This window comes from Dromaius novaehollandiae, chromosome 13 (genome assembly GCF_036370855.1).
Source record: "Dromaius novaehollandiae isolate bDroNov1 chromosome 13, bDroNov1.hap1, whole genome shotgun sequence".
Taxonomy (NCBI): domain Eukaryota; kingdom Metazoa; phylum Chordata; class Aves; order Casuariiformes; family Dromaiidae; genus Dromaius; species Dromaius novaehollandiae.
This window is the reverse complement of record NC_088110.1, coordinates 3,786,903-3,805,145: the sequence shown is the minus strand read 5'-3', so window position 1 is coordinate 3,805,145 and position 18,243 is coordinate 3,786,903. Positions and strand designations below refer to the sequence as shown.

Here is an 18,243-nt window from a genome sequence, read left to right as displayed (position 1 = left end):
ATGACCTGAAATCACATGTGCTTTGTGAATACTTTTGATGATACACCACTGAGGTCACCAAAACCAATATTTAAGACTATTCCAGTTATATGATGCCTAAGAAGAAGCTTCTGCAGAGTTCTGCACCTGACAAAGTATTGCAAGGTTCTTGCAAATTAAACTGCAAACAGGGACTTGTTAGAACTCCACATAAATGCTGATCTTTCCCCTACCCCTAGGTTAAGTGGTAACACACAGCTTCCTTCCCCAACAGTCACTCATTAACCAGCCATTTGGTAGCAAAATAAAACACATTAATACCACATTCTGCTGGTCAACATGGCAGGTAGAGAATAAATGCCAGTGCTAAAACTGCGAGCCACAACAAATCAAGAAAAAGGGAGCACTTACATAACAGTACAAAGTTTTTCAAGAAATCCCTGTAGCTCTGGACAGTCTTACAAACATACATCTGAAGTCTTGTGAAGGAACTCTTAGAAGGATATTTGTCAAACTCCAGTAGAAGCACAGTTTAAGTTTCAACTGGAACATGGAGCAAACTCACTTCTGTGGAAGCCTGTTCCCTTCGCTTATTTGGGTAGCAGCATCGTATGTCAAACCCACTTAACTCACCATCAAAGTGGAAGAAGTGATTGTGCTGGTTCAAGCGTGGCCTGCCTTCTGCTACTGCCACAGGCACTAAGTTCTCATCCAGGTTCTCCCTTTGGTGATCCTCCCTCACATGATGGCTGTCAGTGATATTAAGAGACATTCTGCAGGTCGGGCAAGATGTGTCTTGTTCAAGCCAGGACCGCAGGCATGAGCTGACAAAACAACAGAATATTATAGTGAGCTTATAGCATTTGTCTAAGACACCAGGATCACAAGCACATCAATCAGCGGTAGCATATTCTGTGCAAAACATTAACAAAAGCATATAGATTGTTCAGAGATAATTTGTGTGGTATACCTGATGAGCTTCTGATTGCTCTGGCATACCTTTCTTATTTCTTTCAGATGAATATACTCAAGCCTCTCAAAACCCACTTTACTTTTTATAAACTAACCTGGAGATTATCCCAAACGTAAAAAGCTCTGGATGCTTTCATCATCGCACTAGCTTAGAACAAATAAGTTTTGCTTGGAATGGGAAACAAAGTGATTCTTTTTTCTCACCATCTGTTACTGAAAATAGACAAAAACCAACTGGACAAAGGCTTATGATGAACTGATAATTTTCATAGCAATTCTGCCAGACTGGTATGGTAATGACAATTCCAAAGTTTTTCAAATATCTTTTCAAAAACATCATTATCCACATCAGCACTAAAGGGAATGCCACTCTGGGAACTCTCTAAATAAAAAAAAATTAAATATTAATACAACCCAGTGCTGTGCCATTACAAGGTTTACTGAATACTAAACATTCACTGTCTTGCAGCAAGTGAGAAGAGTTTGAAATGTAGGTTTAAATACTCAGAGCTGTGCCTACTTTTTGATTTGGACTGATATTTCCCAACTATGGTGTTTGCTTCTTGCAAAACTTAATTTCCAGCATGGAAGAGAACTGAATCTCACAGAACTAAACACATTTCAATATCACAACACATTTCATGCTTGCAAGGTGGGGTGTTTTTTTTTTTGCTTCTTCCAAGAGAGGCTCTCAAAGCACTTTAGAGGGGCAGGGAGAAGGAAAAAAAAAAAAAGCTAAAATAAACCTGTTTCACAAGTTGTGTATCAGCAAATGGAGCAAAGGCACAGATTACAGGTTTGGGCTGGCTGAGAGAGTAAGTAAAAAGCCCAAATTGCAAAGTCAAGGATACATTCTGCAGTCTTCCTAATGCTCTAGTGCAGTGACCTTATTGTCCATGCGTTTCTCATCATACCTAAATTGATAGATATGCTGTATCCAGAAGTGACGTTGATGGGCATCCCAGAAATGCCAAAAGCACAACAGTAAAAATCTACTGTTTTCCACCACTTTGGTCATCAACATATTACACATAGCTAGCGTGTTAGCACCGCCACTGCTACACAGCTTCACCTCTGTTACCACAGGAAAATAACCCTGTACACAGCAAACTCAGACAAACCTCTGCTACAGCCGCACTCAAAAGGTCACCTGTGAAACACCTGGAGTAGTTCAATGTACTACCACATTGCTGTTCCTCAACAGCCCTATCACTCTGCAATCAATACAGCCCCCTTTCAATCTCCATGAGCACGAAGTCCCAAAGGTTTGCAGTAAGCCAGCGGTGGTTATATTCATTTTGGACCGAAAGAGAGAGAAGGGCTCAGTCACCTACAGCTCTTCAGTAGTAAGATGATTAAAAATAGGTCAAGGTGGGCAATATCTTAGAGCAACAGCTCTTTTTTACTGTCTGACTCCTAAAAGATAAACAGGAGACTTTTAAAGGAGCCTAACAGATGCAGATGCCCACTCCCATTAAAATTAATTAATATTTGGGCACACAATTGATCTCAGCTATGTGCATCTACCCTACTATCTTCTCTTCTTCTCCAAATAAATGGCTATGGATAAACTCCCATGTAACTGAGAATGGGCACAAGAGCTCTATGCTTAGCCTGTTAGCAAAATCACCAGGCTTTCATGAGGACAGAAACCATACTTAGGTTACATATACAGTTATTAATTAAACCTGGGGGGGGGGGGGGTTAATATGCAATTTTAAGTTATCTGATGTAACATGCTTCCTCCCCAAACACAGTAAGCAGGTAAGGGTAACCTAGCTTCAGAGAAAATACAAAAGTGTCATTTTAGATACAGAGAAAACGTTTTGAAGAGGAGACCCTGGGCTTCCCCTCAAATGCACAGCAGGTGATCAAGCATTCAGCAGCATTGGAAGATTTTCTGCAACTGAAACAAATCATCTCATTAGAGACTTCTTGGAACACATAAATATTTATGACGAGGTTTGTCATAAATGACAACAAATTAGCACGCACATTATAACCTCTGGTTTGACAGCTAACAAGAAAAGAGCTATTTGCAAAAAGCAATTTGCTCATACTGCACCACAGGGACAATCTAAATGACCATGCACGTTAAGGTTAATCAAATGGCACTTCAGAAATTCTGACTCAAGCCCCATTCCTCTGTTTTTACACACAACCATGAAAACGAACTGCTGCAAGAGACCAAGAAAAGCTGCATCTAGCTCAGCATACTGTCTCCACAAGCATCTGCTACACTTGCAATATAGCGGACAGTAAGAAACAAGTAGATAGTGTGATCCTCTGGCCAAGAGCCTCCTAGCTCCCAACTATCAACTGTTTAGGCACCTCTTCAGCTGGATGCTCTATTTAACACGTTTCATAGCCCTGATGGACTCCTACCCTGACATGAAATCATATAAACAGTTCTGGCGCGTGCACCACCATTTAAGGATGCACTACGCAAAAAATATTTCTTGTTTTTCTCTTTAAAGATGGCATCTGAAAGGTACTTAAGGGGCTAACACCAAATTTTCTTCATCACTTGAAAAAAATCAATGCACCTTCATGGAAGAAGTGAAGACTGGGATAAAGTAAGGGGAAAAAACAGTCTGCCACCCCAAATATTTACACAGCAAGCTGCGGTACGGACTTCCACTTGAAATACCATAACTAAATACTATCTACCCATCAGCTGACAAGATGTATACACTTACCTTGAGGGAAAAGAAGCACCAAGTGAATCTAACTCAAACATGAAAATGACTGAAGAGAACATGATTTTTACTTTGTAATTAGAAACAGACCACTTCCCACTCTTACTTCCTCCGGTCAGCCCCACTGTCTCTCTCCATTCCCAGAAACATACTTGTGGAAGAGATGGCCGCAAGGGAGTTTTCGTGCAGACTGCATGGAGTCCCAGCAAATGGCACAGTCGTCATTATTGACCGCTAGCTCTTCTGGTGTTGCAACTGCAAACCTACGAAGAAAAAAAAAAAAAAAAAAAAAGCGAGCCAAGAAAGTGATTACGTCAGATCAGCACAGCCTTCTGTCCACAGTCTCCTGCACTAAAAGCACTCATCCTCCATGTCTGCTTTTCCTTGGGTAAGATGTGCCGGCAGGTTTGTTATCTTTTCCATATCTAGAACTCGTACTGCAAAGGAAGACTGACTCCTGCACCCATCTCTCCCATGCCTTCTCACAGACTAATTTTCCTGTACATGTCCCCGTCCGCCCTAGGTTGAAAAAACTTTGACTTATTTTCTTCCAAGGAATATGCTTATTAGGTTGTGAACCTCAAGTTATAATCTGCATAGATTTGGCTTATGTCATTTTTCTAAATGAATTTCAAAAGCTGTATCAATTAAGATGTTTTCTTGGGATTGGAAACATGTATGCTCTGACTATCTTTGCCCTCGTAAGTTCCCCCCCCCCAAAAAAAAAAACTTTGTTTTTGATTTTTTGTTTAACTACAGTGTCATGCGATCAGCTACTATGTAGCAGCCAAACAGACAGTATAGTAATGAGCAGTATAGGAACATTTCACAGTACTGCTAGCATGGAACATGCCTGAAAAATGACTAAACACACCCATGGAACGAATTTATTCTGGCAACTTCAGGAAGAAGCTAGAACGAGGTTCTTCCAAAACAATCAGAACGACAAAAAAAACACATCAAGTCACTTGGACAAGAAGTCCAAGACATCTGCAACTCAAACAGCTTTGTGAGCAGCTTACAGAGGGGTTTAGTTGTTACATCTACCGAATAAAAATAACATACTGTGGGTGAACTTTGTTATGCAGCTCTTAACCAGTTACTGTAGCTATTAAATGACCTTTCACAAAGAAAACCTTAGCAATCTCCAGAGAAGCCAATTTTTAAATAAGCTACTAACATGAAGGAGGCAGGCTACAGTCTTTCATACTAAAGTTGAATACATTTTTTCCTCAAATTAAGATTTTGATTCAATTTCAGGCAGTAATTGAATGGTATGGCTTAAAAGGTTAAGAGCATTTACAGCCTGGCACTAGGTTTGTACTAGTTAATATGATCTGTTTTATTATTTAATTCTAGTTACACCAGTAAATGTTTCCATCAGAGACAAAGCTGATGCTTCACAACCGAGACAGGCAGAGCTCTGCAGAGCTTATGCCACCCCTATTGCCTAAGGTAGTGTACGAGAGAATACGAGGGAAGAAATACTGGGCAGGGGGTTTCACTTGCTATCAGTAATGCTGCTATTATGAAAGTCAATTTTACGTATCTGTTAAACCCCAAAAGTGTGTCCCTGCAACAAACAACATGGAAACAAAGAACTTGTAGAATATACCCTAAGCGTAAAGACTTAACAGCTGGATTAGCAAGCTCCATCTCTCCAGCCTACCACATGACATCATATACCAAAAGAACATAAAAGAACCCCCATTTGTTGACCAGGATTCTCCCTCCAAGATCCAAATCAAATCCCCAAAGCAAATCAGAGGCTCACATAGCTTCCATGTTTCCGACCACGCGCAGGTAGTTCTTATGCCGACGAATTCTTCGCTGAACTTCATGGAACAGGTAACGCAGCTGCATAAAAATCACCAGGCTAGCCATTGACAACCAGATATTGCCAAATAACTACAAAGAAAAGAGAATGGTGATTAGAAAAAAATACCAGGGGAATCAAGAGGCAGACTTACAAATAATAATAATAAAAAAATACACATATGCCAGACTAACCAATAAAATAATCATTAACAGTCTGAAGAGCTCTGGATTTTCCAATCAAATTTAACATCATCACTACAAACCATAAGAAAAAAGCAAAAACAAACCAGAAAGCCAAACATTCTAACACTTTCCTCTCATTTTTTCTTGTTTGTTTTCAAAGAATCATCACCTAGTCTTTATAAATAAGGGGTGAATAAGAGAAGGGAATTTAGTAAACAGAAGATTCATTTGCAATATTTCTGCCACAAGAAACTGCATCGGCTCTTAAGAGAAAAAAAACTTCAAAATCAGCACTGAATAATTTTTCCTCTGCTGAGACCTTTTCAGATTAATCATACACACTCACAAGAATTGCTACTTTTTACGTTCTCAGATACAACTTAAGCAGCACAGCATTTATAACAAAGTGTATTCAGTCCTTTTCAGTCTGATGTTCCCTGCTAACAACGAAAATGTTTCATTTCTCCTGCTGATGCAGTTCAGTATTACTAACAGACAAAGCTAATCAAACATCTATTAAACAGCTAATTATACAGTAGTTAATACTCCATTAAAAAGCTGTTTACAAGGACTCCAGTTACACAGGAAGAAAGAACGCCTAGAAGTCTGCTACAGTTTCCTCTTTAAATAAAGAGCTTCTCTGTAACATTCAACTCAGAAAAGCATAAAATATGCATGCCCAGTACTCCTCAGACTAAGACAAGTCTCTCTGCTCAACATTATCTCCAGTATTTCCTACCAGCATATGAATATGATGCATCAAGTCGAGCGAAAGCAAGGTTAGCTCCATGACAAAGTCTGTGTAGTACACATAAGTGCCTTTGCCCTCCCACGTTCCTTCATGGTTGAGATCCCAGAGATGAATTACATATCTGCAAGAGCAGGAACATCGACATCATTCTGTATTTTCCATTATCTACAATCTCTAGCATTCAGACTACCTTATACATTTTTCAAACAACTTCTGGACGTGGATTCTTTGCCCTTCCTAAACCCAATGCCCAAACTCTGCACTTCTCTTGTCTTTCTAACAAGGCTGGTGTCAAACAGCACTAACTGAAAAAGGCAAAAGGCCAGCAACGCTTAGCCCACGCTGGCATTACAGAGACCACCATCTGGCAGAGGAGATATTGTAGCATTTGCTAAAAACACCCGCATGGACTGAAAGCCAAGCGTGGGATTACCACCATGCATACTACAGACCCATGCTTTGCAACCTGAGAGGTGTTTCTCAGGGAAGGCATTACAGCTTAGTGAGACAGACCTGAAATGCCAATGGTGACATGGGCAAAAAAGTTTTCTGTTCTACACCTCGTGGTCCACAGGTACATACATGTAAGGATTGCATATGCATGTACATCCTATTTTTTTCTAGAGTAAAAGTTCTAGAGATTAAGATCACTTAAAAGAAACCCAGTGTGATGACATGAAGTAGCCTAAATCAACCCCTGTACAGCAGCACCAATTCATTTTTACCTGTGCCTCAGGCACAGTATTATTAGCACCCACTAAAACGATCCATACATTGCAGTATTTGCATTTAAAAAATGGTACTGTCTGAAGTTAATAACCTTTGCCCATCTCCAAATACACACTTCCAATTCAACCAGGTAACTACGTACACCTCCTAAAAAACAAGCAAACACACACACACACAACCCTATCTGCCCTGCCTTCTTGGAACGACGATCACATAAAACATAGCCTACTTACCGTAAAATCACATGAGCAGTTCTGACTGTCACAAGCAGAGACTGTAGAAGAGAGAAAGGTACATTAATATCACGCTTCTATCACAGACAGTTGTACTGTGGCAGGAGCTAAAGGACACATTGCATTTACTGCAGCTCAGCAAGCTACGGTGTACCCACAGAGTCACTATACATGACCGTATGTGTGCACACTATACCTAGGAAGCTTATAAATACATTTAAATTTCTTCCACTGACGTTTACTCCAACATGCTCATGTTTGCCTCTAGTCAGTACACATATATGGGCACAGAGACGCTACTACGACGCTCTGCCCTGCGGTATCTTGTCCTGCAAAGAGCTCAGACACAAAACACTTGTGGAACGGCCGCAGGCATTACCACTGTAAGTCCCAGTCCCGTCCCCACCATCACGTGGGACATACTACCTACTTCATTTCTTATCACTCTGCCAAAGTCGAGATTGCAACTTCACCAGCCACCTTCAGCTGAAACTAGCACACCTCTCCCCATCCCACTGCTCGAGAAAAATTCAAAGAATCGAATAGGTTCTGGAAGAACCATGGAAGCAATTTCAAATATATCCCCCCTCTGCTGAGAGGGACGTGACCAGCAAGAAAATAACTTCTCTGTTTAGTCATATTTACCTCTCTATGCTAAGCAGAGAGAAAAAAATTGAGTATATGAGAAAGCATAAGTAGATCAAGAGTCTAGTCTAAAGACAAGTCGGTGGAAAAGTCTGCTTCTAGAATAACTAACTATATTTCCACATGCTCTTCTCATCTAAGAAACGGCCCCATTAACTCCCTCCCTAACCTGTCTGCCCCACAACTCCCTGACCCTCTGTTGTGATATCCCATTAAAAAAAAAACGTAAGACAGGATGAACTCCCTTCAGAGACCACTCACACTGCCCCTCCGTTAGCAGGGGCCAAGTGACACTGCGATGCAGGCGATTTATAACAAGCAACTGCAAACCATTTCCGTAAAACTGATTTGATGGCATACCTTTGCATAAGTAGTTAAAACAGTACTGGAAAACATCAAAAAAAGGTAATGCCCCATTACAGCAATAAAGCAGTTGTTTCAAATGATTTTTTTTTCTATTTGTAAAAAACATTCTTAAGAATATGCTTCTATGCACATTTAATCTTTAGTAATATCCAAAATACTTGCCAACTGTTTATTATGTATTACATGTCTTTCAAAAATGTGTTTCTGTGATTATTTTACAACCAGTACAATCTTTTGTCCAAATAATGCCTTCAGGATAAGACACACAAATCATTCAAACAACACAAAAAAGTTGGTCAAAAGTATAAGGTCAAGTCACTACCACTGTGTTCTGTTCTCACCAGGAGCCGTCTTCCATAAGAAACTTAACTGAGCACACAAACTGCTCCTCTCGGGCATGTTAGCAGACCTTCTTCTGGCTCCTGCTGAAACAACCACATCTGGGTGACAGGAAGAGGCCATACCCTGTTCACATGAGGTTTTCAGCTATGGTGAAACTTGGAGTAAACCACAGAGCAAAAGTAACTATGTCCACATCCTAACCTTGCAAGCGGTAAAACAAAACGATTTTCTGATCTGCTGGATGGATATGCTGTTGAGCATAGATTTATGTCAAAACCAGTACATATGGCGCAAAATCTCCGATAAGGAAGACATCTGTCAGCCCAAAGAGTCTAGGCCTTGTAACTTTTAAGAATTTAAAAATATAAGTCACCACTTGGGATCTGTGGGATTTTAATACTTCCTTGTAATTCATCATTTTGTTGCCAAGATATTATTTATACTGGTTAGTGCTGAGCCAGCAAGAGCAGCAAAACCGAAACAATGAGCTAGCAAGATCTGGCCAAGGCAACACTCCCCAGCTCCTTCACTGATCCCAGCAACGCATTTCTATGTTATAACATGAGAAATACTTCCTGGAAAGTAAAATATCGCATCACAAGTTACACAACGCCATAATCTGAGGTTTTAAACACACAGCAGGACGTTTGCAGTGACGACACCTCAACAGACCTTGCGCTGCTCCAAACAAACTGCTGCACTCCGCATGCGCTTATCCCCTGGGGACTCTACGGCCAGCTACACGGTTTACAGACATCACTCATGTAGCTTACCACACAACTGGAAGGCACTTAAACAGTCAATGGGTGCGGCATGAGAAGCTATACAGAAAACACACTATTGTCTGGAAGGTACAGCTCTAAGATTTAAATACCACTATGATTATATGGGCTTAACTAACACGTGTGGAACAGAATCAGAGTACAGTTGCTACAGGAATGTAGTAATTCTTCATTACAATAAAAAGGTGCAAAAATAGGCTGGACATTACATGCTAAACTGTAATTCTCAAGTACCACACATTAAACAAAGTATTGTTTATTTAAAGAAAAAAAAAAAGAAAGAAACAAAAGGGCTGTCCTTACTCATCATTCTCTGGGCACTGACAAACAACCCAGAATAAGGGGAAACCTACCTAAAACCTGAGAAAAACATTCATATTGCTTCATTGCAAACCCTGAGGCAACAAGCTAAATCAATGTTTGCAGAGTCAGGAGGGAGAAAAAATAGCTTAATGGAACTTAATGTAATTAAATATACACTAATGGAATACACTTGGCAGGGTCCCTCTCAAACAGCGTCACACAAGCCACCAGCAAGAAAACAGTTTAGTCTGCCTGGTTTAATGCTTTTTTGCCAAGAGCTTGAGGACTGCCACGAGGTGTCACTGCTAGGAGCTGTACAGCAGGAAACAAAATGTTTTATCCAAGTGAAGGAAACTACTTACGGGCACCGCACCATAAAAGGTATATTAGGAAAGGTGCAGAAAATGGCAAGATATTAAACAATTCTGTACAAGGAAAGATTAAACAGACTAGGACTCCTGCTTGGAAGAAGGGTCAGAAGGGGAAAAGGAGAAAGGTCTGTAAAGTCATATATGATGTAAGAAGGGTAAACAAGGAATGATTCTTTGCTGGTTTTCCCACTGCAAACGTATCAGATGATAGCCAGGGAAATCATCAGAGAGCAGATCTGGCACAACTAAAAGAGCTCTTTTGTGTACACAAAGCCCAGTTAAACGTGGAATCCATTGCCTTTGGATATTGCAGAGGTCAAAGTATAAAGGAGTTCAGAAAAGGATTAAACAACTTTCCAGAGTCCATCTGCAGCTATCAAACTCAGACTTGTGCAACAGTGAGCTCAGGAACGTCCCTGAACACCAGTCGTCAGAAGCATGGGTAGGAGACCCTTTCCTACATCTTCTCCCTAAACCTCCACTACTGTCCACCAACTGCACAGCAGGCTGCAGGGATCGATGACTCGACTGTGGACCACACGCTTCAGCTGATTTTGCCACTACTTTGTTAGCCAAGAGCCCTGCTGAGAGTCTGAGTTCCGCTAAAACACCAGGCTTCTGAAACAAAACACACCACCTTTTGTAAAACACACCGCAAAGCCAGACACAACAGCTCCTATGGACATGAATAAGCTGGGTGCCATCCTGTGACCCAAAACATGTACACCACGTGGTGCAGTGCAAACGAGGCAAGGCTTCGGCACCCTAACACTCCCCAATAAATCTACCCCATGCTGGCAGGAGACAGATACAGCCTTCTGCCAAGCCAAGGTAAGAGACACGATGTTAACGACATTCCACCTACCAAAGACACCAACACAACGAATCTTCGATACTTTTCACTATGTAGATGCAAATTTGACCTTGTCACTTATTCTCATATTTAAGGGAAAGTTAACTGATATTATTAACAACTGCCAAGTATTTAAAAAGTCTTTGTTACGCAGCTACAAGCAGCCGCTGCTCTTATGTCTCCTACTTTTCTCCATGAACCTTCTCAAACCTAGCTCTGAACTGCGGTGGCCAGTATCATATTGTCCTACTTCCAGCTGTCTGCTTTCTTTCCTTCTCACTAACTCCGAACACAAATTGAAGACAGTGGAGAACGAAAACAAGCTGTATGCACTATTTGTTGTCTGAACTAAGGATGTGCTAAGATGACAGACTTGCAATTATATTGGTTACCACACCTCTGTTGGCGATTACCACTTCCTCAGGTCGAGTGCAACAACCCACCAAAAAACACCACAAACATATTCAAGTTTACTCCACACTGCAATGGATTCAGGAATGCACAAACCTGACTTGCTGCATCTCAGCTAAGGCAACTTTTTACACAAACACAGGCAAATCATGTGAGCATACCTTAGGGAAAGGATGTTAGCCCCATTCCTTTTTTGGGGAGAAATGAAATAAAAAATACAGCCTCAAAGAAACAGGCTTGAGATGCACACTACCTATTCACATATACTCTTTCCTTCTCTCTAATGGGCATCTCGACTAACTCTTCTTGCAACATTCATGAAGCACAACCATTACTTTTTCATGCATTGACATTTGATTTCAGCCATCATCTTACAGATTTATCCTCTCATTCCCCTCTTCAAACAAAGATGATTTGCAAGTCTTAAACTGTAAACAGAGAAAGCATGCAGATCTGGCAACCATAAAACAGGAGAGGGGCTGTTTGTGTCTTCTGAATTTCTTCTGGAAACTAAAAGAAAGCCCACCACCCCTACATGTCTCACATAGCCCTCAAATCATGAGTGAAAGCCAAAGCAGAAACACCCGCACGCCTGCAGAAGTCTCACCTCCGCTGCCATGAAAGCCAGGGTGTGCATTCCATGGGTGTAGCCAATAACCCCGCAGACGACTGCTAATCCGCAGCAGGACAGGAGCATGGCTATGAGCAGGGTCAGGACTCTGATGTGGCTGCTCATGGGTGTGGTAGGAGAAAAGGAAAGCTGTACAATAAAGACATAAATATGTAACAGGTTTAAAGGAGTGTTTCATCAACCTTGCCCTCCATACTCACCTCGCCAAACAAGTCCTCATCCAGGAAATTCTTTTGCTTTCCAGAATAAAACCAATAGCACAACCTCAACCACTCATGTAGCAACAAACGATGCTGGAAGAAAGCTAAAACCACACGCCATCCCAAAGTCTTGTACACCTCACTGTCATTTACATTCACAGGGTTTCTGAAGCCAGATCGTTACCATTATTTAATCTAATTTTCAGATCACCTGCGCAGGAAAACCAGACTCTCACCTAGCAGCTTCTGCATCACGTCTACAGCATCTGCTTAGGATGAGCACGCCTTTTGGAAGGACACCCAACCTTGATTTAAAAACTACAAGGGACGGGAATAATAACTCTGAAAAATTTTGCACCTTACAGATGATCTGAATTTGTCCAGCTTCATCTTCCAGCCACTAGTTCCTCCACTGTCATTTTCTTCTGGAAAAAAGAAGCATCTCCCTCAAAAAGCTCACTTGCAGCTAGTAACAGCTGGACAGTCTAATCAAAGTAGTTCTTTGTCTCATTCAATAGTACGTACAACTTACTAATTCTCTAAACTACCTTAATGGCAGGCTATACCTAAACTGTCTAAATCAAAGATGACACAGGAGGCAAAATATCAGGGCTGGAAGGGGAAGAACAGGACAAGGAAAGAAGAAGCTGCACAAAGTTTTAGTCTGACCTGACTGGATAAGTTGACTCCCATGTTTTGTTGTTAAATTCATTCTTTCTTCCTCATTAATATTTGGTTCTATTCCACATCCACCTAAATGAGCTTTCAGGGCAAATCGCACATCCACCATTCTTTCCAATATTATGATATAAGCTTTGAAGGCAGAAGGAAAACCCCTTTCCAAGTTTCCTCTCATGAACACATAATAAAGATATCTTCCTGCAGAGGCTTTGCTCTTTTACAGCTTTCTGAACACCACTAAAACACTACCAGATGACTGCCTTGTTCACTTCTGTCTCAATTTTCCTAATACCAACCAATCTAGCCTCAATTTCAGTACTCAGCTACTCATGAACTGACAGAACTTACTGAATATTAATAAAAAAAAATTACAAAGTACTAAACTACCAAAAGGAAATTCAGGAATTCATTTTAGTTTAAATGTTTATGCCAGGACAGAGGAGCTGAGGAAAAGACATGTACACTACAGATGTCTAAAAGGCAAAATTTATTGTTCGAATTCCAGTTCCTTCCTCCTTGCCTAGCTTTCAATTTCTCTCTATCGAATTTATTCTTGGTATTCATACAAACTGGGATATAGCTTATGTGAAAAAGTTGTACAGTATATTGTAAAGACATTTGCAGTCAACGTTTGGTAGACGTAAGTAGCGCTATTAGCATGAAACCTGAGCACAGAAGCCACAGAAAGCAGCTTTACGGATCAATCCCAAAGGGCACCAATCAAAGGGATGCACCATTGTCAAGATTTCTTCGCTAAGCGGAACAACGAAGACACCTTATGGAGTTACGTAACAGAAATTACATGGCACATACATGGGCCAATTTATTAAAGAAAATAAGTATCTTCAGCTTTATTTGTCTGATGGGAAAACTGAAGGAGTGAGACTGACATGGCACGCCAAAGGAAATATATTTGAAGCTAATGGGAGGTGCAAGTGTTCAGCACCTCGGGGTGGGGGGGGAAGGTCTAAATGATCTGTTTGCAAGCTGTCATGAGTGGGTGCCTAAACCAGAAATGGAATTTGCATATCCCAAAAGACAGTCCTTAATCAAAGCTTACATATTCAAAGCGATCCTTGCAGAGCTGAACCATGAGATGAAGAAACACAAGTCCGGAGAACCAGAGGCACCACATGACCACTTCTTCCACTGTCTGAACATTCAACACGCCAAAAATAAAGATGAACTTGTAGAAAATGAAATTCCAGAATTTATCCTTGAGATGCTGAAAACGAAGACACTTGGTTACTGTAGTGAAAGCACTGACAACTCACTTGCATAATACTGCCTGCCCATAGCAGATAACAGGCATGGGAGAAAGGGAGGGAGGGAGGGAGGGAGGGAAAGAGAGTAAAAAAGAAAAAAAATGGAAACAGCAACATGAAAATATGTTAACAGAAGACAGCTGCATACCCACCTAGAATAGTATTTGTTAACCTTAAAGAATCTCAAGCCATAGTAGAAATATTGGAAACCCTTAGAATCTGTTCAGTCTTTTGTACCACTGCAGCGAAATAGTGCAACACAGTGCACAGCGCAGTTTCCTGCCATATTTCTAGATGGGTGCCTAGCACAAAGGAGGTCTGATCTTGATTAGATCTTCCATGTCCAAGCAATGTGGCTACTGCGCCACAAATACCAAGTTTTCTTTGCTAGATTGATTAGATTAACGGCCATGCTTAGTTAGACCAAGTGCCCACCTAACCTAACGCCTTGCTTCCAAAAAAACTGTCAAAAAGTACACACTAACTACCTTTCTCATCAAGTGCAGAGATAATTAAGAAAAGATGACAAAGTCTGCTCTTAAAAAGCACAATGCCTACAGCGAAGAACGAGATGGATGAGCAATAAAAACCAATTATTCCCACGCACACGCAGTAGGAAAGAAACAGTACCATGGTCTCAAATAACAGGTTAAAAAAAAAGCAGTTGGTTGGAGACAGAAAAATTTTATGAAATAGAATGTTTTGTTCAAGAACAGGCTGAAATCACCAGCAGGATAATTAAGATGGGCGCAGAATTCCTTCAGGATGCCGACATTTTTTGGCTCATCAACATTAATAAACAGTTTTCCTTTAAATGAGAATTGGAGCATACCCCAGCTGCACAATAGCAAATGAATCCCACACTGTTACTGCTTTTCAGGTCTGCTTTTAAGGGAGAAGGGAACATTCTGGAAGTTATCACTGGTTAAATCTCCACATCTTTACAGTAAAAGTAGAATAGGAAAAAAAAAATCTGGCCCAATGCAATCTGGGAGTGCCTTGTTTTAAATGCACTTCACTTTTTATTATTATTATTATACCAATATGATTCACACAACTGCTGCTGCTTCTCTCTTTTGCAGGAACTTGTTTTTAAGAACTAAGGGCTTTACCAGTCCTCTTGCTGAATTTTTAAAAAGCTTCTCACTTAGCCCAAGACCAGAACCAAACAACTTGAGTTTTCAGTCCTTTCACCTCCCTTCACTGGGCACATGCCTGCCTACCCCTTTCATACCCAAGGATAGATAAACCATCCATCCAATGTCTTAAGAAAATACATGCGCTCCTCCGCCAGTCAAGGCACAAAACAATGTACAAGAGTGAACTCAACCTACCAGTGCAGATGACTAAGTAACTCACTATGAAATGCAGAGGAAGAGCTGTCAAACACAAACTTAATAGAGAAGAACATAAATATACATATAAATATATAAATATTCTGAAACGAGGTGCACTTTAAGAAATCTGACAACTTTTATTAAGGAAATAGGATTTTCAAGCTGACCGTGGGCTCATAAGATACAATAGCAACAATTAAAATGAAAAATTCCACTTGGAAATAAACTGTAAGACTGTGGCTGTGGATATGAGCTAAGTAATACTTCCGAGACAAACTGAAGGGTTTCTTTGGTGGATTTTCTCCTCTGCAGTTTTACTGGATAGCATTTTCCAGAGGGAGAACTCCAAATAGTAAGATCTGAATTTATACTGTTTTAAAAATTTACATTTATTGTACAACTTTCAGCAATTTCATTATAGAAAACTACCCCAGTCATCTACCAAGAAATTATGCTGCCTGCAAACAGCACAGACGTCCAAGGCAACGCATCTGTCCGTCTTACCTGCCTCTCACTAACACGAAGAGGACCAAACACCATATACTGGATTAGTTTAGCAACCAGCATCAGGAAACAGCAGGCAGTGTTCACTAGTACCTGAAAAGAAAGAAAGCAGTCAGCAGCAAATACTTCAGCACTATTCGAAAAGGGAGAGGGGTGGGGAGAGCAGGAGCCTAGCAGAACCCTCCATCGCTCACGGACTAGGGGGGATTGTTTGTTTTATTGTTTTTTCTCTTTAAAGGTGAAATTTAAGGGTGGCCTCTTCTGAGACACGTATTGTACCTGATAACTCACTTGATTTTCTTTCTAGGAACACTAACATGGTTGGTTTGATATACCAGTATACCCAGCAAACAAATCTACCTCTTTGTGATAAACTGATACAGATTGGCAAATTTTAGCACTAAGAAACACGGAGCTGGAAACTTACAGATCACCAAGGTATTTATTTTGCTTAACCTGAAAATCAGAAAACTCCAGTTTGAACCTCTCAACTGTTACAAGATACAGAAACTGTCTCCAAACATATTCAACAACGCGAATACTCTCTGTTACTACACCGCTTAAATCCTTCTTGGGTTACAGCAGCAGGCAAGTGCTTCAAACCGAAGCAGTAAGGAGCAGGACACACGGGCCCAGGAAAATTGTTTCTCCTATTTGACAACAACGTTTGCAACTAACTTTTAAGCTATACAGAGGGCTAAAAGGGGAGGAAAACAAGCGGCGAAGCAGCCTCATCCTGCCATTGCTACAGGACCTGCAATCGGCTTTCCCAGGGCCCTTAATTGAGTTCCCAAGCCCAAGTTTCAAAACGGACTCCACAGGCTTAGGATCTTAGGCATGTCCAAAACGAAAGTCCCAGCGGAGCGGGTACGCGGCAGAGCAGAGGTCCAAGAGGCCGCCGCCACCTCCGGCCGACAAACACGGGACAGCCAAACAGCGACAGCCCCGCCGGGTCTGCTGGCAGCCCGGGCTGAGCCTCTATTTCACCAGGCACCGCACAGAAACGAGGGGAGCGAGACTCATGCGCTCGCACCGCTGTCGGGTTTAGCTTTCAAGAGCCACATAAACTCCCTTTTTTCTTTTTAACAGCAGTTAAAACGCAGGGCCGGGCGGCCGCGGCCCGCGGAGTGGGGGGGAATACAGACCCCGAGCTGCCGGCCCCGCCGCCCCCGGCCGCCCCGCCGCGTCTCCCCGAGCCGCTCTGCGGGAGCAACGTCGTCTTTCAGGCTCCCGAGCCGCTCGGAGACCGTTCCCGAGGCAAAAAGAGCCTTTTGCGGGCACGGGCGAAGCGGGTCAGGCCCTCGAGCGGCCTCGGGAGCAGTTTAACGGCCCTCTGGGCCCCAGCGGCGCGGCGCGGCCCGTTACAGGCCGGACCCCGACGGCCCCGGCCCGCCCCAGGCCGGCGGCGAGGCGGGACCCGGGGCCGGAGAGCCGCCGCCGCTTCCCCCCGCTCCGGCCGGGCCTCTGCCACGAGGCTGCGCCGCGGCGGCCCGCGGGCAGGGGAGGGGAGAGGAAAGGAAGGGGACCCCGGCCCGCCGCCGCCCGGGCCTCACCCAGACGCAGAGGCTGTCGGAGAGCAGGTAGTAGGCGACGTCCAGGGCCAAGGCCGCGGCGCGGCGCGGGGACTCCACTCGCTCGGCGGCCGCGCCGCCGTCCGCCTCGCCGCCGCCGCCGGGGGCCGGGCTGAGGGCGCGGTAGGCGCTGAGGCCGCTGCCCAGCAGCGCCAGGGCGCTGAGCGCCGTGTAGGTGCGCAGGCTGGGCCAGGGGAAGCGCTCCAGGAACAGCAGCGGCATCGCGGGGCCCTGCGCTGCGCCGTCCGGCCCGGCCCGGCCCGGCCTCGGCCTCGGCCTCAGCCCGCCGCCTCGCCCCGCGCTGCCCCGGCTGCTGCGGCCTAGCGCCCGCCCCGCCCCGCCCCGCCCCGCCCCCCCCCCCAGCGGCGGCCCCGCCCCCCCGGGCCCCGCCCGCCGGCGCTGAGTCACGGCGGGGCGGGGCGGGGCGGCCGCGCACCGGAGCGCGGGGGCAGGAGCGACGCGGGGCCGCGTTGTCCCCGCGAGGTGACACAGGTCCCCGCTGTAACGCAAAAGCCGGCAGCGCGGGGGCACCGCGCACACTGCCGCCTCCAAAAGTCGGTCCTACCGCGTCTTCCCCGGAAGAAACGGAAAGGGAATTTTATTTTCGTGTTTTACTC

The 18,243-nt window shown here is 43.3% G+C and overlaps 1 protein-coding gene across 1 annotated transcript in view; it reads right to left on the bottom strand.

Moving 5' to 3' along the window:
* Nucleotides 1–17,978, bottom strand: part of AMFR (autocrine motility factor receptor) — a 30,927-nt gene extending 12,949 nt beyond the window's left edge. The window contains exons 1-9 of the mRNA XM_026112116.2: nucleotides 17,609–17,978; nucleotides 16,056–16,148; nucleotides 14,010–14,174; nucleotides 12,045–12,197; nucleotides 7,365–7,405; nucleotides 6,391–6,523; nucleotides 5,425–5,558; nucleotides 3,803–3,913; nucleotides 613–803 (exon numbers count right to left, since the gene is read on the bottom strand). Of these exons, the coding sequence (XP_025967901.2) occupies nucleotides 613–803; nucleotides 3,803–3,913; nucleotides 5,425–5,558; nucleotides 6,391–6,523; nucleotides 7,365–7,405; nucleotides 12,045–12,197; nucleotides 14,010–14,174; nucleotides 16,056–16,148; nucleotides 17,609–17,848 (1,261 nt within the window). The 5' untranslated portion in view covers nucleotides 17,849–17,978. The remainder of the gene's footprint in view (nucleotides 1–612; nucleotides 804–3,802; nucleotides 3,914–5,424; nucleotides 5,559–6,390; nucleotides 6,524–7,364; nucleotides 7,406–12,044; nucleotides 12,198–14,009; nucleotides 14,175–16,055; nucleotides 16,149–17,608) is intronic.
* Nucleotides 17,979–18,243: the final 265 nt, after the last annotated feature.